Source organism: Tachypleus tridentatus, chromosome 10, assembly GCF_004210375.1.
Source record: "Tachypleus tridentatus isolate NWPU-2018 chromosome 10, ASM421037v1, whole genome shotgun sequence".
Classification (NCBI taxonomy): domain Eukaryota; kingdom Metazoa; phylum Arthropoda; class Merostomata; order Xiphosura; family Limulidae; genus Tachypleus; species Tachypleus tridentatus.
The window spans coordinates 178530211-178555660 of NC_134834.1; the positions used below are offsets into that span (position 1 = coordinate 178530211).

A 25450-nucleotide genomic window follows, 5' to 3' on the forward strand; every position below is an offset into this window, starting at 1 on the left:
TTCTCTACGATGAAACATTGCCCATCAGTTGCAAGAATTCAGGCTTAACTAGAAACATTTAAACTAAATAGTTTTATACAATATTACAGTGACTAATAACCATAATGAACTCAGTGCTTACTGGCTACTAATGTAGGTTGTTTTTTAAGGTTTTGTACATTCATCCTTACTTCCATTCACCCCTACTCTCTTCCTGTATTTTCCGCCACTGCCATCCCTACATCATACTTAATTTAGGCGAAACTGTTTTTATTACTTGTTACCCCTTCTGTGAAACAGTTTCTTTCAATTAGGTTGATAAGTAAACATTTGTGTTACTTTTATAATTTAATGGTAATTATTAGTTAATACCATACCAGTTTTGTTCGTTTCTGTAACTTCTAATTATACTGGAAGCCAGTGAACCTGGAGTGATTCCCCCAGGATAGTACAAGTACTCTGAAAAGCTAGACCAACGTTAAGGGGAGATTTAGAACCCATATCATCCAACTTCAACCCCACTCACAATATGTGCATACAATCGACTCCACCACATACTAGAGTCATGTCGATTAATATGGAGAATATCATACAGACGACCCCAAGCCAGAAAGCATGTACCACACATATGCAAAAAGCTGACAGGCTTGACCTCACTGAAAATTTGAAAAAAAGTAAAATGCTATATACTGTATTCTTTTGATAATTAATAAAGTGGCGCTTTAAAACTCAGACATCAATAATTTTGTTTGTTTTTGGATTTCGTGCAATGCTACACGAGGGCTATATGCGCTAGCCGTCCCTAATTTAGCAGTGTAAGACTAAATTCTTATAGCCAACTCTTGGGCTACTCTTTTTCCAACGAATAGTGGGATTGAGCATACCATTATAATGCCCCTACGGCTTAAAAGAGCGAGCATGTTTGGTGTGGCGGAGATTCGAACCCACGATCCTCGGATTACGAGTCGAGTGCCTTATTCACATAGGTCTATCAGTTGTATGAATACGTGGTCTCCTTGATACTTCGAATATTAATTTAGATTGTAATTGCCGTTATATACGAACAGCTTATGTTGTTACCTAACGATACATTTGTTTTCTGTCTATCCTCGAATCTCAGTTATCACTGTTATATAACAATTCCTGCATGTCTATCATAGCCGGAATAAGTAACAACATAAGAAAACTATTGCTACTGTACAGACCCTTTTAAAATTTTATCCTTGTAATAACATACACGACACGTGCTATATTTTTAATATTAAAATTTTGCTCGGCTAGGAAATACAAACCATTTTGACATTGTAATTATCATTGCGAAATTGAAAAAAAAGGTGTATGTTCAGTCTTTCAAAGTTACCATACGTTTTAGAAGAAAAAACAAACCTAAAACATATTATGAAACTTTATCCTTATAAGAGACACCAGTCTTTTATCATTATAAACAATTCCCGAGTTTGAAACGATGAATGTGACTTTCGGACTTAAAATCTTTGTGTGTATTTAGATCTCCTATTTTCTTTTACGACATCTAAAAATAAATTTCTGAACTATATATGCGTTGTAACAGGCATGTTTCTGCGCCCCCTAATGGCGAACCGTTTGTCATAACACTACGTTATAATAATATCAGAGAATGTACGTCCAGTTCACAGCAGCAGACGAACGCGATACCAGACAGTGTTGAGACGACCGCAAGTGAACTGAAAATTCCTGAGTGCGAGATTATGTTCACTTCAATTTTGGTAGTAATGTTGGCCGGCAGGGTGTGGACTAGCTTTAATGAGAAGAATATGATCAAACACAATGACGCACAAAGAAGCATGGATCAAATTAAACTAGACGCACTGCTTAAGTTTGCAGTGAGAGAAATAGAAAAGTTAAAGCTTAACCACCACAAGCTAGATGAATGCCACGGTATAGAAGTAGCAAGTATTTTAAGAGGAAGAAAAGAAGTGAGTTCTTCAAAAAATATTTGTTTCGTTTTTCTATTTATTAAGTGACTAGTTTTCCTAATTCAACCAATAGTAATGTTGCAATAATATTAGCGGATGACCGTTTTGATCCCTTAATTATGTCAGATGAATTCAAACAAACGCTTACTACTTAAACTGATGTTTTATGTATATCAAAGTTAGTGTTTTGGTTTTTCTTTAAGTACCCCATTGTAGATTAAAACCACTTAACTTACGAACATATTTTTTGACATCAAACAAACTCAACCGATTATTTAACGATAATTGCTGTTTTATTGCTTGGAATATCAGTTACTACGAAGAACAACTACAACATCACTAGGGACGGTAGAAAAAGGGGATATACTTATAGATAGGATATGTGTTGTTTCCTAGGTCAACTCACATTAACTTAAAGAGACTCCAACACGTAGTTTACCTGTTGAGGTAAAATAAGAAAAAAAAATCTTCCTTTATAGTTTGACATGCAATCTGCGAGTCACGGGTTTGAATCCCATCACCGAACATGCGCATCCTTTCAGCTGTGGAAGATTTATAGTGTTACGGTACACCCCATTTGTCATTGATAAAAAGAGACCCAAGAGTAGGCGATGAGTGGTGTTGACTAGCTGACTTCCCTTGATCTAGTTTAAATTACTTCTAAATTACAAATTAGGGACAACTAGCGCAGACAGTCATCGTGTAGCTATGCCCGAAATACAACAAACAATTCAGATATTTTGTTTACAATTCAACAACATTCATATATAAAAATAACAATATTTGTGTTAAATACGTTAAAATATATCCATGCCATTCTCGCCGGGGAGTAACTGTGTAGATTTAGTTTTGGACACCCGAATCCCTCAAGTGACAACAATTGTGAGTACGAGTTATTCATTAAATATACTGAACCTTCCAATGAGGTATTTTAATATTAATATTAAGCTTTAACGTGCAGAGTTTATTTTATTCAATATTATGTGCAATACCATATATGTAAAAGTGAAAAAATATGTAAAAAAACGTCCATAAAAGTTGCAAAACATAAGTTGTGAAGCTGCAAATTTGTATATAACCTCATATAGACCTAATAAACCTGCACACCAATTTTGGTGAAAATCCATCAACATTCTGCGGAGTAGTTACATGACGTACATGCAGTACTTTTATATATATTATATAGATTATGCCTAACATTAGTTTAGAACTTCTGTAGTTTTCGTTTCCTTCGATGCAATCTCGGAAGAGACGTCCAGACAAAGTGGAAAGTTTGTCGAGATACGTGCCAGAGGAATGATCTCTCTGTTCTTTACAAGAGTTCAGTACAATGGAAAACACGATGTCAAGCAGCAGCGAGTAATAATTATGAGTGGATTGGACACGTTTATCAACAGAGGAAGAGATTCCATTAGAAGCACCGAACCTGAAAGATCGTTCCTATAAAGTTCCATTAATCGTTCGTAACCACTATTACTTTTGTTGTCTGACAGAACTATAAAAACTCATAAATAAATATTTAACTTTGTTTTCCATACGCATAGGTATTAATTATAAACATTAACTTCTAAACATTAAACACTTGCATTCCTTGCATTTTCGTTTGTCTACATTTATTTTAAAAGTAAATTGTATTTTCTGAATTTTGTTCCTCATTCTTTCTAATCTTATATCTAATTTTAACTTTATAAGATTCTTCTTTTTCAATCTTATTCAACTTATTTTATTTTTTGAAGTTTATTTCTTTTTAATGTTCCCCTTCTTTTGTTTAAGTAAATACTTCTTCAAATGTGTTCACAACTTAAATTTTTACTTATCTTTAAATTTCGTCACTTTCTCTCCTTCCTACCTTTGTTCATCTTAAAATCAGTTTAGTTTTTTTCTTAAATATTCTGTATTTACTCAGCAGTAACTATGAGGCCTTATGGAAGCTAAATATTGCGCTTTAATACCAGTGACGGGCAAAGAACCGATAGTCGAGTAACAAACAGACAGATGTTCTTGTTTGATATTAAGCACAAAGAGCTATCTGGGCTCCGCCCACTACGGGTATCGAAACCGGTTTCTAGTGACAGAGAGAAAAAAAACTACTATACGTAATTCCTATTGTACGTTATCTATTTTAATTTTCACATAAACAGAAAACTGTTATGTTATTTTGAATTTCGCGCAAAGCTACTGAAAGGCTAACTGAGCTAGCCATCCCTAATTTAGCAGTGTAAGACTAGAGGGAAGACAGCTAGTCATCACAACCCACCACCAGCTCTTGGGCTACTCTTTTACCAACGAATAGTCGGATTGACCGTCACATTATAACGCCCCCACGGCTGAAAGGGCGAGCATGTTTGGTGCGACCGGGATTTGAACCCGCGACCCTCGGATTACGAGTCGAACACCTTAACTCACCTGGCCATGCTGGGCCAAACAGAAAACTAAGATAATTTTTAAATGCGAATATTTTAGTGATAATTAATCTAATCTAAATGTTTTAAGGTCTTTTTTTTCTTGCTATTGCTGCACTGTTAGTTATGCAGACATTATAAGTATTTTTATTTACTTTACTTAGAAAAAAACAACAACTTTGTTATCACACATGTGCCCACCGGCGTGCTTAGCAGTGAGACTGAGGGCATATAACGCTAAAATCGGTTTATATACCCGACTCTTTTACAGCTTTATGCTATACAACAAATAGACAAAAAATCTGTTATATGAGAGTATAGTTTATATTTTTATGAAGTTAAAAAAAAGACCTGGTGAACATCTTGGTGTGAAATGTTTATGATACGTTAATGCATTTAAGTCATTATTTGAATCACTCATCTTAAAAAGTGCTCTTTCATTCACTATTATATAAAACAAACCAGAAATCAGAGTTGGTTTGGGAATCATATTAATATATTTTAAGTTTACTAACTCACAAGTATGAGAAAACCATATTCTTGATGACGAGAAACCCACTTGAAATAAAAATGCATCTCAGAACGTCTGGTATGGGTATTGACACTTTTATTGATAAGCAGTGAACGACGTTCCGACCTTCCTAGGTCATCTTCTGAAATACACAAAACAATATTCCACTACCGGACATTCAGGAGTAAGACTTAGAACTTATAACGCTAAAAATCGGGTTGCGATACCCTCTTCGGGAAGAGCACAGATACGCCACTTGTGTTTAACTATAACAACAAGAAAACATACTATAAAATCCATACAAAACGTCTATAATTTTCATTATTTAAAATCACAGGATACAAAAGTTACGATCTAATTTGAACAAAGTCATGCCAATGTCGTATCGTAGGATACGCTAACACCATGTAGAGATGGCACGGACACGCCCGTATTAAACTCATTTGTATTTTACTCTTCACAGGTCATCAGAAGCTAGATATGAAAAGCTTCCAGGAACAGACGCTCTCTCTTAGGTGTATATGCCGCTTTTCGCTATCCAGAGCGTCCCAAAGTCGAAATAAGGCGAATAGTCAAAACGAGATTCCTTATTTCTGTTCATCATCGTTTTTTAACAGGCCTGACGTCTACCTATTTTTAACAGTAACTATAATTTCATCATTTGCTAGAGCAAAACCAATGTCTACGGTTACTAACTACCTATTTTACTATTATTCTATGCAAAATTTATAATGTGTTAGAATACACTATAACCTAGTATTCCACATATAGTATTCCATTCTATAAAAAAGTAAACAAACGGATATTAGAAAACCATTTTATTGCTGAATGAAAAACTATGAAGGGCTGGCTACTTTACTTGAAGAATGGAACCAAACAAGAAAGAAATGAAAGTTGACATATCACTTGATCCGGCTAATGATCATATTGCAGACTAAGCTGTCTTGATTTCACACAGAGAATAAATTCCCTACATTACTGGCTAAACAAATAAAATTAGAATATCAAATCGTAAAACGTTGCTCTATTGTCAAATAGTTATAAAAGCAGTATTATAAACTTAACAAAAGGTATAATGATGAAAGCCAAACTATATTCAAACACCAAACTTTCGAAGACAAAGTGTATTTTTTTTGTCCATTCGTTTATTTCTGAAGTATCGCGCAAACTTACAAGAGGGCTATCTATGTACAGCTAGTAAACACCACTCACTGCCAATTCTTTCGCTACTCTAATCGAATATTGAGATCTGAACGGTACACTTTTAACGCGCTCACTACGCATTTTTTTTTCCTTTGGCAGCAATGGAGTACACACCTTAAATCCACAGCACTTTACACTAACCACTGAGATGCGATCAGCTCAACTGACATGTTATAACTTGTATTTTTCTCACGTGATTAAATCTCCAAATGACAAGATACAAATTAACGGCAGACATCTCTATGTTCTCATGCACAGACTTTTTAAGTTTTAAAATAAGACTACGCTTTGCAATGTATGTGATCTAACGGTCATTACTTGTGCAATTGTGCTTGCATAAGTCAGAAACGAATATGTATCGGTAGACGGTCCTTACACTATTATGAATTTTTAATCCCAAAATTAAGACTAAAGATAATAGTTGAGCCTGTAGTAGAAGCTTCGTTTTTTTCTCGTTTAAAAGAAGTTTATCTTAATGTATTAATACAAACCATAAGACGTTGAGACTGGTGGTAGTTGTTTGCAACATGGCTGTCTACGCCAATCAACCGGGATAAAAATAAACTTAAAAGTAAAAATTCTGTCAAAATATAAAAAAGAAATCAAGTTAAAAGCTAAATAAAATCCAAAAAGCAGGTCAAAGACTCAAATAGATTTAAAAAAGACCAACTGCCCATAAAACAACAACTAAAAAACACAATTAAGCTGAAGAGTGTCCCATCATTGAAGACACCGTCCAACGTCAAGGATAAGTCCTCAGAAGAGACATCTAAAATGGTGCCGCCGATCACATTTGGAACAAAAGCACAAAAGTAAAACGTAGGAAATTGTAACCTTGGTGTCACAGAGATCACTTGTTGAGAAGGTATAACTAAAGCAAAACTTTCAGCTTTTAAACAATAACTGGAATAATTATAGGCAGTAAAGGCTGTAAAAAAGTGTTTTTCTTTAATCATTTATTATTTCCACAGAGATCATGAACAAAAGGCATTGCTTGGTTTATTGACTGTTTTCCTGTTACACAATTAAGAATTAACTATTTAGCTGTAAACATGTATAATGTTTACAAACTGCAGATTGGTCTGTAAGTATATAACTTTGCTGCCCAAATTTACTAACTATTTATTTCTCTGTAAGAATATAACTTTGCTGCCCAAATTTATTAACTATTTATTTCTCTGTAAGAATATAATTTTACTGCTCAAATTTACTATTTATTTCTCTATAAGTATATAACTTTACTGCCCAAATTTACTATTTATTTCTCTGTAAGCATATAACTTTACTGTCTACTTTTACAAACAACTGATTTTTCTGTAAGAATACAACTCTATTGCCCAAATTTACTATTTATTTCTCTGTAAGCATATAAGTTCGCTGTCTACTTTTACAAACGACTGATTTTTCTGTAAGAATATAATTTTATTGTCCAAATTTACTATTTATTTCTCTGTAAGAATATAATTTTACTGCCCAAATTTACTATTTATTTCTCTGTAAGCATATAACTTTGCTGCCCAAATTTACTATTTATTTTTCTGTAAGAATATAATTTTACTGCCCAAATTTACTATTTATTTCTCTGTAAGCACATAACTTTGCTGCCCAAATTTACTATTTATTTCTCTGTAAGTATATAACTTTACTGCCCAAATTTACTATTTATTTTTCTGTAAGAATATAATTTTACTGCCCAAATTTACTATTTATTTCTCTGTAAGTATATAACTTTACTGCCCAAATTTACTATTTATTTTTCTGTAAGAATATAATTTTACTGTCCAAATTTACTATTTATTACTCACTAAGCACATAACTTTACTGCCCACATTTGCTTACTATTGATTTTCTGTGAAAATACAACTTTCTGCTCACATTTTCTAACACATTAAGAGAAGTAGTGGAGAGTTGGGGAAGGGGAATTTGAGACAGATCCTCAAGCTCAAAAGGGGGCCTAAAATTTAGACATTTGTTATTTTTTAATGTACTTTTGCTTTTTTTTCCCTAACTACTTATTTTTAATGTGCAAGAATAAGATATTCTACCTGTGTTTATTGACTATTTATAAGAATATAACTGTCTTACACACTAATCGTTTGTCTAGATGAATATAACCTCATGCAAAGTGTATTGAAAATATTTGTCTATAACATGCAATGTGTACTGGTTTTTATCTGTGACAATATACCCATGTGTCTCCATCTTCATTATTATTATTATTATGTTTGTTTGTAGTTATGTATAAATATACACAGGTGCTGTGTTCACCACGGGTATTGAAACCAGTTTTTAACGTTTTTAGTCCACAAGCTTCCCACTGTGCCACTGACGGACTTTTTTATATCTTATTTTATCCTTCTGTCTTAAAGACTATTGGTTCTTCTTTCACTTTTATAATATAATAAATGAGAGCTATCGTACGTTATAAAGAATGCAAGCCTGGTTTGCTGACCTTGGTTTTGAAAAGGTAAGTTTACTCTTTTGAATATTTGTACAATGTCTATTTTCTAATTTGTTTCAGAGATGTAACACAGATGTCTTGTTTATTGTTGTTTCTATCCATTGATATACAACTTTAAATGTAAGAACCTAAGTTCTAAGGTTGAATATCTAAACCTTCTTCTGTTGTAAGTTTTAGGTTTTAAATCCTGATACTCTGAAAGTTAAGGATTGCAAGGTGTTTACAAGCACAAAACCAACACATCAGATATTTTCGGTACTTCGACCGTAGAAATGTAAGCAGAGAGCAATAGTGACTCACCACATGGAAAGATGAATCTTCTTGATGGCGAGAAACCCACTTTAAATAAAAATGTATCTCAAAACAGCTGGTTTAGGTATTAACACTTTTATTGATAAGGAGATGAATCTTGTTATTTGGTTTTGAATTTTACGACAACTTCAAAATAAGTTGTTTTTCACACTATCAGCCGACTGTTAGCGGAAGTGAGGTTAATACAGTATTAGGGTTTGAACCTATTTCTACTGGTTTTGTGCCTCACTAGCGGTAATATGTACGGAAGCTGTTATTGTATTAAAACGATCTAGACAGTGATGTAAAGTATGTATTGACATAATTTTGTTGAGTAAACTCAAACCTCTTTCGACATGACAGTGCAAACTACCGCTCCACAATCCACGTCCAGTGTTGATTTAGGATAAGTAACGTAATGGATCTGCCTTCCCAGTCCAGAAGGTCAAACTGAATGGTTTGTAATACCACTTGAGCAACAGAACGGATTACGCTTGGCCCTGATTTACAACAAGAGTAACAATCTGTCACACAAGATGTGCAGTAATAACTAGATGCGTTATTATCAGACGTTAAGCTGTGATGAAATCATCTTTTATTTTAATTCTCAGTAAAATTCGATGCCAGAGGACGTCGCCTTCTCAACACGAAACATATCTGTAGCTAAGTTAGTAATAATAACACGAAATTTTTCAAATAAACTATCACAACTCTCTAGAGAATTTAGATCGTATCATATCTTATAAATAAACTCTGTGAGAGGTAGTTACTGGTACTAAGAAGGAGATACCTTTCAAACATCGACAATTTTTCAGACACGTGTGATCGTTACAGAGTGTAATATTGCAGTTGTACATCACCAAAAAAAAATATTATTTTTTTATTATAAGAGCACCATCTCTATTCACGACACTATTTCTTTAGAACTGCTGTTTATTATATCACCATTTATAGAAAATTAAGTGAAAGGCATTGTAATGTATTGCAAGTAAAGAAAAAATCAAAGTAGTATGAGACATGTTCTGCGATCCGAGGTTGAGATAACCAACGCCCATCAGGATTGATCGTACTTCTTTATAGAATGAAAATGAAGCTTCAGAAGTTTTGAACAGAAGGAATAAAAAACACGTAGACCTATACAGCAAAAGGACGTTTAATGAACTGTATTTTTGTTGTTTTTTTACAGGAAAAAGAGGTCACACATTATTATCTGACACTGAAAGTTCAGTCGACAGTCGTCAATATAGGAGATTGCAGAAAGATTTCAAGCTCTGTATTACAAGTAAGTAAAGACGACATTTGAGATTTGTCTTCTGTGCATTTGTCGTTCTTCCATCACAGCCAGATGGTTAGGGCACTCAACTCGCAATCTTCGGGTTGCAGATTCAAATCCCTTTATTGAGCATCCACAGTTTTCAAAGAGTGGGGGCGTTATAATGTTACAGCCAATCCCATTATTCGTTGGTAAAAAGTAACACAAGAATTGGCGGTACATGGTGCTGACTAGCTGCCTTCCATCTACTCTATCACTTTAGAATTAGGACCGGTTTGCACAGATAGCCCTCGTGTGGCTTTGCGCAAAATTCAACAAAGAAACTAACTTTATGTTATCCAATTTCCCTGACGTTCTTTGTATATCTGACACGTGTCTGTCGTTCTTTGTATATCTGACATATGTCTGTCGTTCTTTATATATCTGACATTGTCTGTCGTTCTTTATATATCTAACACTTGTCTGTCGTTCTTTGTATATCTGACATATGTCTGTCGTTCTTTGTATATCTGACATATGTCTGTCGTTCTTTATATATCTAACACTTGTCTGTCGTTCTTTGTATATCTGACATATGTCTGTCGTTCTTTGTATATCTGACATATGTCTGTCGTTCTTTGTATATCTCACACGCGTCTGTCGTACTTTGTATATCTTGCACGTCTCTGTCGTTCTTTCTTTCTATTAGTCTGTCTGCACATCTTACTCTGTTTTTGTCGCTTTATTTTCAAATCTAAAAATCTATTGTCTAAAAGTTTTCTCTTTTCTCATTTGCAAGTCATTTTATATTTACCATTCATATTGCCGTCTTTCTGAGCACCTCTATTAAATCTGTCAGTTTCGTTACTTCAATCTCTTTGCACGTCGTTCTATCTTACTACCAGTTTTTTTTTTTATCTGTCTGAGTTACTTTTCAAGCGCTTTCTCAATCAGCGTGTGTCTCCCCGATAGAACATCGATTTACAATACTAAAATTTGGGGCGGATATATCAGATAGTCCAATGCGGCTTTACTCCAAAGAAAAAACGAAACGGTGTGCTCAACGCTTTTTATCAGTATGGTTGTTAGCTGCTCTCCAAGTTTATGTCAAAGAAACAATCACTGTGCGCAATGCTCTTTATCTATCAGTTTGGTCGATCTCCGAGTGTCAGTCTATGTGTTTGACATGCACTTTAATCTATCAGCCTATTGTCTCTATCAGTTTAATTACTTCCTCATCCATATAAATGTCGCTCTCTGATTATAAGGTTGTGTGTTTGTCAATCACTATCTATAACTTCTTCTACTTGTTTGTTTAACCACACATCTGTCGAACTCTCTACATTTTTCCTAGGTAGTTTAACTACACGTCTCTCGAACTATCTACACATATCATAGATAGTTTTATCTTCCTCAATGTATACATATCGACTTGCTCCCATCTGTCGAACTCTCTACATATATCCTAGGTAGTTTTCTATCCCTCAATGTATACATATCGACCTGCTCCATCTGTCGAACTCTCTACATATATCCTAGGTAGTTTTCTCTACCTCAATGTATACATATCGACCTGCTCCATCTGTCGAACTCTCTACATATATCCTAGATAGTTTTTTATCCCTCAATGTATACATATCGACCTGCTTCCATCTGTCGAACTCTCTACATATATCCTAGGTAGTTTTCTCTACCTCAATGTATACATATCGACCTGCTCCATCTGTCGAACTCTCTACATATATCCTAGGTAGTTTTCTCTACCTCAATGTATACATATCGACCTGCTCCATCTGTCGAACTCTCTACATATATCCTAGGTAGTTTTCTCCCTCAATGTATACATATCGACCTGCTCCATCTGTCGAACTCTCTACATATATCCTAGATAGTTTTTTATCCCTCAATGTATACATATCGACCTGCTTCCATCTGTCGAACTCTCTACATATATCCTAGGTAGTTTTCTATCCCTCAATGTATACATATCGACCTGCTTCCATCTGTCGAACTCTCTACATATATCCTAGATAGTTTTTATCCCTCAATGTATACATATCGACCTGCTTCCATCTGTCGAACTCTCTACATATATCCTAGGTAGTTTTCTATCCTCAATGTATACATATCGACCTGCTTCCATCTGTCGAACTCTCTACATATATCCTAGGTAGTTTTCTATCCCTCAATGTATACATATCGACCTGCTTCCATCTGTCGAACTCTCTACATATATCCTAGGTAGTTTTCTCTACCTCATTGTATACATATCGACCTGCTTCCATCCATCGAACTCTCTACATATATCCTAGGTAGTTTTCTATCCCTCAATGTATACATATCGACCTGCTTCCATCTGTCGAACTCTCTACATATATCATAGATAGTTTTATCTTCCTCAATGTATACATATCGACCTACTTCCATCCGTCGAACTCTCTACATATCGACCTGCTCCCATCTGTCGAACTCTCTACATATATCATAGATAGTTTTCTCTACCTCAATGTATACATATCGACCTACTTCCATCCGTCGAACTCTCTACATATCGACCTGCTCCCATCTGTCGAACTCTCTACATATATCATAGATAGTTTTATCTTCCTCAATGTATACATATCGACCTGCTTCCATCTGTCGAACTCTCTACATATATCATAGATAGTTTTCTCTACCTCAATGTATACATATCGACCTACTTCCATCCGTCGAACTCTCTACATATCGATCTGCTCCCATCTGTCGAACTCTCTACATATATCATAGATAGTTTTATCTTCCTCAATGTATACATATCGACCTGCTCCAATCTGTCGAACTCTCTACATATATCCTAGGTAGTTTTCTCAACCTCAATGTATACATATCGACCTGCTTCCATCCGTCGAACTCTCTACATGTATCCTAGGTAGTTTTCTCTTCCTCAATGTATGCATGTCGACCTGTTCCCATCTGTCGAACTCTCTACATATATCCTAGGTAGTCTTCTCTTTCTCTATGCGTGCGTGTCGACCTGTTCCCATCTGTCGAATTCTACATATATCTCAGGTAGTTTTCTCTTCGTCTATGTGTGCATGTCGATCTGTTCCCATCTGTCTATTATTTTCTTCTTCACCTTATATCTGTTGTTTCTTATCAGTTTGTTTCTATATCCTTTTCTGTCCTTTTTTTTTAACTTCTTCATTTAGGATTCGTTATCTTCCTACTTGTCGTTATGTATCTGTTTCAAGTATCGTGAATCGTTTTGAGTTACTACGTAGTTTTTGACTACGTTATGAAAATACTACGTTGTAAAAGTCTACTTGCTTTATATATATATATATATATATATATTTATATTGCTTTTAATCTGATGTTAATTTGTTTATATGGCTCTTACGTAGTTCATATCAACAAATATAAATTATTGAGTGAAATTACAACATACCCGGCATTATTTTACCCAATCTCGCCACTTTGATTAGCCCCCCCCCAACAGTGTCACAGTGGTATGTCTGCGGACTTACACACTAAAAACTGGGTTTTCGATACCCGTGGTGGCCAAAGCACTGATAGCCCATTGTGTAGCTTTGTGCTTAATTCTAAACAAACAAACACTTTGATTAACGAAATGCTACTGTTGTTTTAAGCTGATATGAGTATAAACGTAAACTTCAAGAAATATTAGAAAGCTGACCCAACGAACGAAAAAACAGCTAAATAATAAACTCTGGAATATAATCAGCAAGAAACAACGAACAGAAAGACGTACAAACGATTATAGACGCGCCATTATTTCAGAGCTATAAGGTATACCAGCGACACAAGCCTAACGTTTCCCTCACATGATATTGTTTCTTGAATCACGGACTCAGTAACACTTAAGATAACTCGTTAGGGTTCATTTCTTACTACACACCATCTAATGAAGACATTGTGGCCAACATAGGCGAAAGTGCTATTTTCAGTTGGATATCTAATAATAATAATAAAAGACCATGGATATAAAATACACACTTTTGAGTGGAGACATTTCTCGTCACAGCGAAACGTCTTTCAGCACCTGAAGCATCTTGGATTTATCAGACTTGCCTTCACCCATACTTCTTCAACTGTAATCAACAGTTTCACAGAGTAGCTTGTTCCATGCCAATGAGGTCGTCTTTTCCATTCGTTAAAACATAAACTTTCACGGATAGTTTAGGACATTCCAGTATGATATCTTCTCCAGCTAGTTTTAGTAGTTTCATGGTGGAGAGAAACTTAAGAACCATTATAAATATTCGAATTACTAACTACAAATGGTATTTTAAAGCTTGCAATGAAACTAGAAATGGGTTACACTCTTCCATTTTTCAGTGTTTTAGTTCAAGTCTTTAGGGTTACACAGCTCATCGCTAAACAACTCTCGTTGACGCCAATCTTTGTCTGTTAAATTTAGAACTGCTAAAACTCATAAATTTAAAATTATAAACAGTTAATTTTCATTTCACACCAAGGAGAAACTAAAACATCTTATGTAAGTCTTATAGAACGTTACTAAAATTAGAAGCAACGCACACTATACAATAAACAAATCTAACTACTCAAAATTATTCAGATTGAAAGAAATCAGTACACACACGATCACATACAAAAGTTGTAATGATTTGAAAAGAGATCCAAAAACTCTAGCGCTTTTTAAATAGTTCACTATTTCTCTTCAGGAGAATAAAGAGTCATGTTTGATTAGCTTGCTGAATAGCAATAATAAATACTCTACGGTTAAATGGTATCAATCAATCTCTACTCCGGGATCATTGACCTTTTTACGTCTCTTAAAAGATTTTTAAACCTAAAATAATAATTTACTTATCTTACTTTATATTATTTGTAGTATTTACGCTTTAATTTATCTTATAACATATAGTATATAAAATTATATATTAGAAAGACACTAAGCTCATTTTATGTTAAGCCCAAACAACACAAAAAATATTAAAAATTGTGCTAAAAACACATCGACTATTGCTTACTTTGTCGTACAAAAAGACCATAAGGTAAACAGAAACAGAAAAATATTAGACAAACAATAACACCTGAAAGAATACGTTTGCTCACGCACACAACAGTGGTCGAATCAATTAATGGCCAACAACACTTCAGTGGTGTGTGGCTACTATTTACCACAGGGATCCAATATCTAACCTGACGTGGAACTGCCAGTAAAATTACTACTTTAAACATAAGTCGCGTTTATAATCTAGTATCCCATACTGTTATTGGCACATGTGTTTTTAAAATTAAGATCATAATGCACTTCAAAAAAGCAAACTGATTACCACGAGAATAAATAAATTTTGTTGTGAATTTTGTGCAAAGCTACACGAGGGCTATCTGCGCTAGCCGTCTCTAATTTAGCAGTATAAGACTAGAGTGAAGGCAGTTAGTAATCACCACCTACCCGCTAACTCTTGGATTGACCGTTATATTATAACACCTTCACAGTTGAAAGGGCGAGCATGTTTGGTGTAACTAGGAGTCGAGCGCCTTAACCACTTGGCTATGCCGGGCCAGAATAACTAACTAAAACATATTTTTTTAAATTACTAAGAAAAGACAGGTGCTATAAATTCATGCTAGATTAGCACAACGTTAAAGAGACCACATCATATTATGACAAAGATAGCATTTATATTTGAGTAATCCATCTATATGGTCAAAAATGGGCTCAAAAGTGAGTCAGTTATTTGTAAAGCTGCATGCACTTAAATTCAACAAATAATCACAAGCTACTGTATAGCACAACTTACTAGTGGAAAAAAGTTTGAGACAATGAGGTGAGTATTCGACAACGTAACTTACGGCTGTAGTTTTGCTTCAAAATTTTCAACGCAGTAAATTTTTCACTGTCGCTAAGTGGAACGCAAAAAGAGGTAAAGCAACTGTTGGAATTGAGAATTAGATGCAGCATGGGTTCCAAGAGTTGTATAGCAGATATAACCGTGGTCCTCATAGTGCAGTGAAGCTAGTGGAGAAGCTTTAATAAATGTGCAGTTAGAGATGAAAATAATAGCTACTTTACCACGAATACACAGCAGTTGGAGCTCCCAAGAGTCATGAGATCAGACGTTCGTTGTATATTATATGATATATAAGAAGTAGAAGTAGCTAACTTGTAGATGGATTTTTATTGGTCATATTTCCATATGGCGTACTAAATGAAAGAACTAATCAAATGAACGTTCTTTAAAGTTTTTAATGTTCATCCACAAAATTAAACTCTTTGTAGACTCGATATACGGCTTCCAACAGCTACAGAACCCCGTGAATGCTTCTAAGTAGGTTTAATTTGATTACATATCAGTATTACTGGTATGCAATACATGTTCGAGTAATACCAAGCGTGAAAAGTCGTCATATGACAAAAACTAGTTTACCAAAAATTGATTGAAGAAAAGAAACTGAAACGTGGAAATTGGTTGTAACTGTGGCGTGCATTGAAAACTTGTTACAGATCTTTCTAGGTGGTCTTGGTGCCCAAGACTGATCCATATTCCTTCATTTTCCACTTTAAAAATATCTTTACCTTGGAAATTCTAAAGTCTAGAACTGAGCACACCTTTATAATTTGAGTGTATGAATATTTTATGCTGAATATAATTGTCACATTCCCTTTTCTGTGTAATCACACTTTCTACAAGTATCAAACAATGTCAAAATGTGATTCTGGTACACGACCACACTGCATTATTAATATTAATCGTGGTTGTCACATGACTTCAGTGTTGCACATTCAAAATCGTTTTGTAATTATGGTTCATCTGCATAACTACACATGTGGATGTGAGAACATAGCCTGCTGAGGCTACGAACTGGCACTAATAGAAAGAAACAGTGATAGGAAGGAAACTGAAGCATTATTACCGTCTAGCAACTTGTGTACATGCAGTGTTTTAAGTAGCCATGGTGCATAGTATTGGAAATTTGTGAAGAAATCTTCACAAAACGTTTAACTTTCGTTTTAGTTTTTATTCTCACTGTAGATGATAAGTCTGTGCTAGTCATTGTTAGTGGTATATGTGTTTGCACATCAGTTTTTAAAATAATGTAATAAGAATAGTGATTAAAAGGACTGTCGACTATTAAACCATACCAATGGACATAGTAATATTATAGAAACAAGCTATCCACAGTTCTAGCTCTACATTCCATGGTATTATGAGATCTATTGTCATAATAACATATACTTGTGTCCATGTTATCGATGGTGGGATTATTGTTGCCCTAAAATCTGGGATGAGCCTTGCTGTTGGCAAACTAAAATAAACCTACCGTATATGACTACCGAGCAATTTCCTTACAGTTACACAGTAAAGAGGCCTATAGTTTTTTGCTTTATTTTATAAATTTTCCAAATGCAGTAAGTCACCCTCCAATAAATATTCTACATCAAATCATCCTATGCTGAAACATGGACTCTAAGCCTACCATTTTACCTCTTTCTAAGCAGAAACAATAGAGTATTAGAACCTTTTCCATTTCTGAAAAAAAAAGTATTTTTTTCTTTCCTCCAAGTCATAGATGAGAAAAGAAAATACAATTACTGTTGCTATTTGCTGAAGCCTGTGTGTGTGTGTTTTCGTATAGCAAAGCCACAAAGGGCTATCTGCTCAGCCCATCGAGGGGAATCGAACGCCTGATTTTAGCGTTATGAATCCGGAGACATACCGCTGTACTAGCAGGGGGCGTTGCTGAAGCCTCCCACCAAACTTACTAAAACAGACGATACTTTTAAGAATGGAACTGTTTTTTTCTATATGAAATTGAGGGATATCGTCTTCATTTACCATCAAAATACAAAGAATTGCCTAAAATGGCAATTTTAATGTCTGCTAAGAAAAAAATTCTTATTACTAGCATCAACTGCTATAGACACTTATGAAACAAGAGCTCCAACTGAAAAGAAAACCAGCATTGCCATTTCTGATCCTAAATCAACTCATGAATGCCTGTCCAGCAACAAACTGACCTGAAAACTGGAAAATTTGGAGTAATTTGCGAAAATACTGTATCTCAGTTAAATAAAACATTTCAAGAGCTACAAAGGAAATTGTGGCAGGACAAACCACCAACGGTAGTCAATCAATCACCTTCTTCAATCTACAAAAAAACACTGATGGCCAAAAAGTTGAAAGAAAGAAAAAAAAACACCCTTCATTATCACCAATTTACAAAAAATACAAAATATTATTGGAAAATAATTGCTAAAATGGCTAAAGAAAACAAGTTGTATTATATTTCTTCCAATATATTCTATTAAAATGAACGACATTACGATAAATTTCTTTGATAGATTGCTTAGGCAGAATATTCATGATAAAACTTTGTAGAATGGACGGCAACTGCCTGTTGTGGAGACACAACTATAGAAAACGACGTTTCGAAAGTTTTCCGTCTTTCGTCTTCAGGTCATCAGAAATATGGCAGATTCTACAAAGTTTCAACAATAAAATTTCTTGTTGATAATTCATACTATGATCGGCTGTCATCCGACCAATCAAATAATTCACACCTGTTTAATGCGATGCGTAACTGGGTCACTCGGATTTGCTTCCTTGAACCATTTCTTCGTTCTCGTCTGTTTTACAAAGCGTGTCAACATCTGTACCATCCATTTATTGAAACCTTTAATGATTCTACTGATTGTTGGTTGTAGTAAAATACATAATAAAATTGAACATGCGCAAATATAATGCGCAGTCAATATTTTTTGTTAAAAAACTGCGGATTATATTCGGGCAAATACGGCAGATTTTTTTTTCAGATTATATTATTTGATTGACGTGTTTAATGTTTTAGTGCTAACCGTAATTTGAGATCAGGAAATGTTATAGATAATTTTAACGAAATACTAAGTTTTCTAGTAATTAAAGGCTAGTTCATTTTCATATGAACAACATATGAGAAATAAACTTGTTCTTCATTGTTTCGATGTAGGCCTAACAGCATCAATATGCGTTGGAGATATCCCAATCTATGAAACAATATCCAAACGCTGATGACAGCAACGATTAACTAGCTATCAGTTAAATCAGTTAAAGGTACGGAGTCGAGTGCTTACGCCTATAACGTCAACTTCTGCTGTCTGTAGCCAGTTGTAGTTACCCTTAAAGTAGAAATGAAACTACCCTAACATTTCTACTATGTCAAACTCCAAATTTACGCCCTTACCGAAGGATGTTAGATGAAACTAAATTATCTTAAAGAACCCTACCTTAATAGTTGTTATGACGCAGTTACCTTTGAAGTTCTTAACCCTTCCTCAGTCTTCCTGGGTTTTCATGAACCCAAAATACTTTATAAACATCGTCACCGACAGATGGAAGCAAGTACATGTTTCTTATTCTCAGTAGCTTCAGAATTTGGGTAGTTTGTGTTAAATTGTTACACTTATTTTAAGTGGTAAAAAGAAACAAATTGTAATATTCAATGATAATTTATTGATTAATAACGAAAAATATTTTAAGTGTTAGTGTTTTTTTATTGTTGTTGTTTCTAAAATAATATCTTATTTTTAAGTGTTTTTTGTGTGACGTGGTTAAAGTAGAAATAAAACGACCCTAACAATTCTAATAGGTGAAACTCCCAAACTTTGTCTTCACAGAAATATTTTAAACTGAACATTATGACTTTAACAAGAAACAACTAGTCCCACCTTAGTGGTTCTTACACACCCAACTTCCTCTCTTTCCATTAAAGATTTATCTAGCATAACCCTAGCTACTAGAAGTTAATCTTTCGGTTCGGGTGTATTAAATAAAATTACTATTGTTACAGACTATTAAAAACATTTATAACTGAGATATAATAATACATTTTAACCTTATATACGGGATAACGCTATTAACGGGTAGGTAGAACAGGAATAGGAAAATTAAATTCCCTTCTTTTATCAAAAATAATTAGCCCTACTCTGCCCTTTACAAAATTAATATCTAAATCTGAGTAATTAGCATGATCATCATTACCATTGCATTTTCTATTGCAAGTTCTTTCGAATATATTAAGTGAAAATTCAAGTTATTATGGAAATTAAACCAACTATGTAAAGTAAGGTATAGATGTATAAATTATGATTTAATAACTGTTTCTAAAAGAATTTTTCATAAAAGAACAGATATAAATTAGCTATGTTTTGAAGAGAAATTCACCCTATTAGAATACCTATTGTTTGTTTATACACTTGGTCGTTGAAAGTAATATAACTATTATAAACACAAAAGGGAAGTAACATTTTTTACATCGAATTTCAGTACATTTAAATTTGGAACATTTACTTCTACATTTTAGAAATTATCAAACGTGTCATTGAATACCCTGGTTTAGTCGTTCAAATCAATTTAAATATATATTATGGCGAAATTATACGTAAAACAGAGCTGGCTGTTTTTGAAAAAATAATTATTTAATGATTCCAAAAATGGAATGTTATTTTTAATAACAAAATAACGATACGAAATATTTGATAACAACATTTTTAAAAAAAAATAAGATAGAATATTATTGAGACAAATTTAAAGCTATTAATCGAATTTTATGAAGTTAATAAAATATAATGTTAATTTAAAAAGCGACAAGGAAGATAGTAAGGTTTTTTACTTATTTTAGTAATATAATTATCAATATTTTTCTCCAAATCTTTTCAGATTTCACATGTTTTGTCTTTTTCAAAATTCTAAGTTTAGTACTTCTCTAATACTGATCTTAATTCATTGATATTGTTAACTTCTAAATTATCTGTAACTTTATAATCATGAAAAAAGTCCTTGTGCTTCTGTGTTTTTCTTATAGCAAAGCCAAATCTGGCTGGCTGTTGTGTCAATTGAGGGGAATCGAAGCCCTGATTTTAGCGTTTTAAACCCAAATACTTACTGCTGTCCTACTATTATTGCAATTACAAGGCAATTTGTGAATTTATATTGGATTAAATTCTTTAGTGAATTTTTTTATAATTAAAAAGAACAGATCCGATAGGCTGTTTTTTCAATTTAACTAGCTATAAGTTGAAATGATTTTATGAGGAATATGCTTTCTTGAACATTTTTATGGTTAGGTAAGGTGGAGACATATCATCATCTATTTTATGTTTAAAATTTATTACTATGTAATATTTTTATTTTCTTAAAAGAAATTGTTGGCATTTGATTTCATATTAATTTAAATTTAATTAAATCTATAATTATTTCTTAAGTATAAATATATTTAAATTCAAAATTTAACATATGCTCTGACAAAATCTAAGTTTTGTATCTTTTAATTCAAATATTGATTATAAATTTTACTAAACTAACAAATCTGTCAAAAGCATAATCTAGATTTTTACAAAATATTTCGAAATTCATCCATTTTTCTCTATTTTCTCTTTACCCATACGTTTATTTTGTTTATATTTATCTGAAATAAATTGCTATTACAAATATTTTTACTTATAGATTCGTCATTTTTATATTGAAAATCCTGATTTAATTCATAAGGATAAAAAGGTTTTTAATTATTCTTATCTTTCTATTAAAAATTTAAATTTATTTTTATATCATTATCAGCTCTTTAATGTTTGATCAAAGAGATAGTTTATGAAATTTTACAATTAAAAAATCTTACTAAATGCCTTCACTTTCTCAAATATTTTATCTTGCCCCGATAGACGAGATAAAAGAGTTGAAACTTATTCAACAATGTGTAAAAGAAGAGACAAAAAGTAGATGAAATCTATATTAATTTCTAACAATTGTAATTATTTATTCATTTATTTTTATTTTGTTATTTATCTTTAAATTTAGACTTTTCTTCTAAATGTGATTTCTTTAAACTTTCACTAATATCAAAACCTAATTCGTTCACTTATTATTTCTCAGTTATTTGTTCATTTTTATGGAACTTCGCCCAAAATTAATCGAAGGTTATCTGCGTTAGCCCTCCTTAATTTTGAGATGACAGACTATAAAAAAATAATCTAAGTAATAGCACCCACTGCCAACTTTTGGGCTATTCTAATCAAACAGTATGATTTGACTATCTCTTTTATTACCTGTTCCATCAGTTTGTTTAACATTTTGGTGTTTTTATTTGTTTACTTCGGAATGCATGATTTAAAAAAACAGAGTTCTTTGGAAATTTGCTCTTAATAAAATTCCGCTTCTCTATTTGTAAATTTAACTGGCGTACAATTTACTTTTCCATTAGCCTGAGGTCTGCGAGGTAGAGGTATCCGAGACAGTTAACAAGAAGAATATTCAAAGATCTTTAGTGCGATCATCTTGTTTGCAAGTTAAAAAACTGTTCAAACGAAAGTGACACTCACGAAACGAAAAAAGTAGACCTAGTAGGTGTGCCTTCTGAAGGACTACTGTAGATGTTTTCTGTATATAATCCTGTATAATATCAGAGAATAATAGCAAACAATGAAAATAATTTTTAGTTTTAGTTTATATAAAAAGAGTATAGGATATGAATATTTGATTATTAATATTATTTATAAAAAGCCAACCTAATTCTGCCCGTTTACTCTGTAAGTAAAGTTAGTGGAAATTAAAACGTGATGTTAAATAGTTCATGTCTTTTAATTATTTTCATTGTTAATATAAATAAAGTAGCATGATCCTTTCTAGAGAAGCAATTATAATAAAATATCACAATAATATACTTATCCTAAAGATGTCGCTTCAGTCACTTGGTATAAGGTTTTGAGTGCTATATGATCAGAGTTAAAAATGCAAATTTTAAGAAAAGCTTCAGAAACCTACCCAAAATCTCATTTCATTATATTAAGAGATAACTGTTTTAAATATTTATACTCTTACTTTAACATAGCTACTTCAAAATTACCTTAAGCATCACAAGTTTCAAAATAAAAAAACAATTTACCTCACATCAAGATCAAGCTTTATGCAACAGGTACTTCCATGTTACATTTTCACATGAAGCTTTTACTTCAAATACTGTCATTACACTTTTAGACGAAACTTTACGGATACTCTCATATTAAACTTTCAGGCGAAGTTTATAACGGATTTATTATTATATATTTATTTTAATATCGATGTTTGTTTCAGTTAAACATATATTTAGAAATGTATGTAACTTTAGTGTTAAATGTGCATCGGAAAATTTCTGCCTATTCACTAAACGTGTAGAAGATTCTCGAATCAGCAATATACGTTTTATGAAAGCGCTAGCGTGTCGTTAAGTGTTATTGTTAACTGAAATTTCGAAACCTTGCCTAAAGTTTATGAATCGACGAGCCAATAAACAATTTATATTGTTGGTTTGCTACAGTTAGTATACTATAAACCTCGGAAGCTATAACTGTAATTAACACTTATTAATCGATAAACTACAGATACTTAACCATGAATGTTTATAGATTTCGAACATTATAAACCGTTTAACTTTAGAGAATTAACTTCAGCCATTAGTATTTAAAACATTAGACATTTTCGTCTGTAAAAGGTCAGCTTGTAAATAGCGTGAGACCAGCCAAGAAGAGAGCTACCCGTTAAGTGTACTGTATTGATATCGACTCGAAACTAATTCGCTCATCGTGAACCATCGATAAAATATTCAGTTCCACATCAGAAAGAAGACTAAATATTGGTTTTAAGTTTGCAAAACGTTTTTAGATAAATCATTATTTGTAATAACCATTATTATAAATTCTATTGTTGTCTGTATATTAAAATATTTTTGTGTTAAGAAATAAAATTGTGTGTATCAATTGTGTTGGCGAATATTACAGATTTGATACATATCGACATTCAATTAAATTCTAGATTAAAATTAAAATTTCCGGTTATTTGAAATTGTAATATGTAGCATAATAAATCGAGACTCGTCCAAGATAAATGTGTAAAAAGCTTTAGAGTAGCTACCATCGCGTTACACATTCAGGACGAATTTTCCAAATAGTTAACGATAAAAACCCTGTAATGCGAGCGCTTTCGAAAGGTGGGCCTTTTTTCTTCCAGGAAAAACTACAAAAAGTCATATGCTTTCAGATAAAGCTTTATAAAACAAATACTGTCAGCTTATACTTTCAGGGTTAACTTTACAGGTAATGTCTTATTACACTTTAAAGGTGGGATATTTCACTAATAAAAAGTTTTTTGGAAATGAAAACTAAAAATTTGAAATTTGAATTGTATGAGAAAGCGATTCTTTATTGATCGAAATATTTCAAATTTTGTGTGAAGTTATTCTGGAAAATCGCATGTTCATTTTACAGGCAAGACCTCCTTTAGAATAAAAATTGGAAAACGAAAATGAGATTCAACACTTTTAGTTTTTATATCCGTGAACGTTTTCGTGTATTCCATGATTTGGTTGAATAAATTATCTTTTTTTTTTGCAATAATTTTACTGATGTGAGAACGACTTTTGAGAACAGATGTTGCAATTTAAGTACGATGAACTTGCCTACAAAAGTAATCATTCAACTTTATATAATAATGAAATAAATAGTTAAGTTGAATTTGTAATACAACGAGAAAAAATTTTGGGTGGTATTTTTCTCAGTTTTTCTTATGCCTTTAGTCATGATGAGGCTTTCCGTAGTTCAACTGCTTAAAAATGTGTGATGATGTATGAGGTACCTGTTCATGAAGAAGATTAGAGAAGATAAATATATGTTCAGGCAGACAACTGGTTTTCAAAGTGCCTGTGATGTGACTTACTGTTATCTTGAACCACAATAGTAGTTCATAACAGGGATCACAAAGAATTGCATAAAACCCCAATAGAACGTTCGGGCAAAAAGTACTTTAAAGAGTGAAAATTTAGTTCAAATGACACTTTAAATCCTTTACTATTGCCTGATAAGGATGCACACATAAAAAATGTACAAGACAATACGTATGTTAAACATACAAGAAAAACAAAACCGCTCAAAGCAGCTCATTTGTATTACTTATTATTATTACTCTCTTGCCAGTCTACAACACAAATGGCTTGATATATACCGAAACTTTTGTAGAATACTAAATAAGGTACTTCAAAGGTCGTAGTAATATTGAAGAGTCAATTTGTTTCTTCTATACTTTACATAAACTGAAAACATCATAATTCTAGTGTATACGAATGTTATTATTACCCCTCGAAGTTAGCTTTCTTACACATAGGTGTATAGGATGAAATAGAAATAACCAGCCAATAATAGATGAACATTAAATGACTGTAAAATGTAAATACATGATGCTTTGTACACTATACAATAGGAGCAACCCCAATATTACGTATAAAGTGAAGGAGTAAAAAGAATAATTATTTCAATAGATGCGAAGGTTTATTCAAAAAGATGTTTTCCACGTATATGTTTTATTTGAGAAATCTGCTTTTCTACTATGAAAATGTTATACGTGCTTAGTATGAGTTGTGTTT

General features: G+C 33.0%; 1 protein-coding gene across 1 annotated transcript; it reads left to right on the forward strand.

Moving 5' to 3' along the window:
- Positions 1-1525: 1525 nt before the first annotated feature.
- On the forward strand, positions 1526-22549 carry LOC143228276 (uncharacterized). The gene is made up of 3 exons (XM_076459554.1): positions 1526-1934; positions 9989-10084; positions 22262-22549. Exons 1-3 carry the CDS (start codon positions 1536-1538, stop codon positions 22370-22372), a joined length of 606 nt encoding a protein of 201 aa, XP_076315669.1. The 5' UTR covers positions 1526-1535; the 3' UTR covers positions 22373-22549.
- Positions 22550-25450: the final 2901 nt, after the last annotated feature.

Coding starts and splice junctions, on each gene's coding strand:
- LOC143228276 (XM_076459554.1), top strand. CDS start 1,536: ATGCGTTGTAACAGGCATGTTTCTGCGCCCCCTAATGGCGAACCGTTT. Junction 1,935..9,988: donor TTTTAAGAGGAAGAAAAGAA/GTGAGTTCTTCA, acceptor GTTTTTTTACAG/GAAAAAGAGGTCACACATTA. Junction 10,085..22,261: donor TTTCAAGCTCTGTATTACAA/GTAAGTAAAGAC, acceptor CTTTTCCATTAG/CCTGAGGTCTGCGAGGTAGA.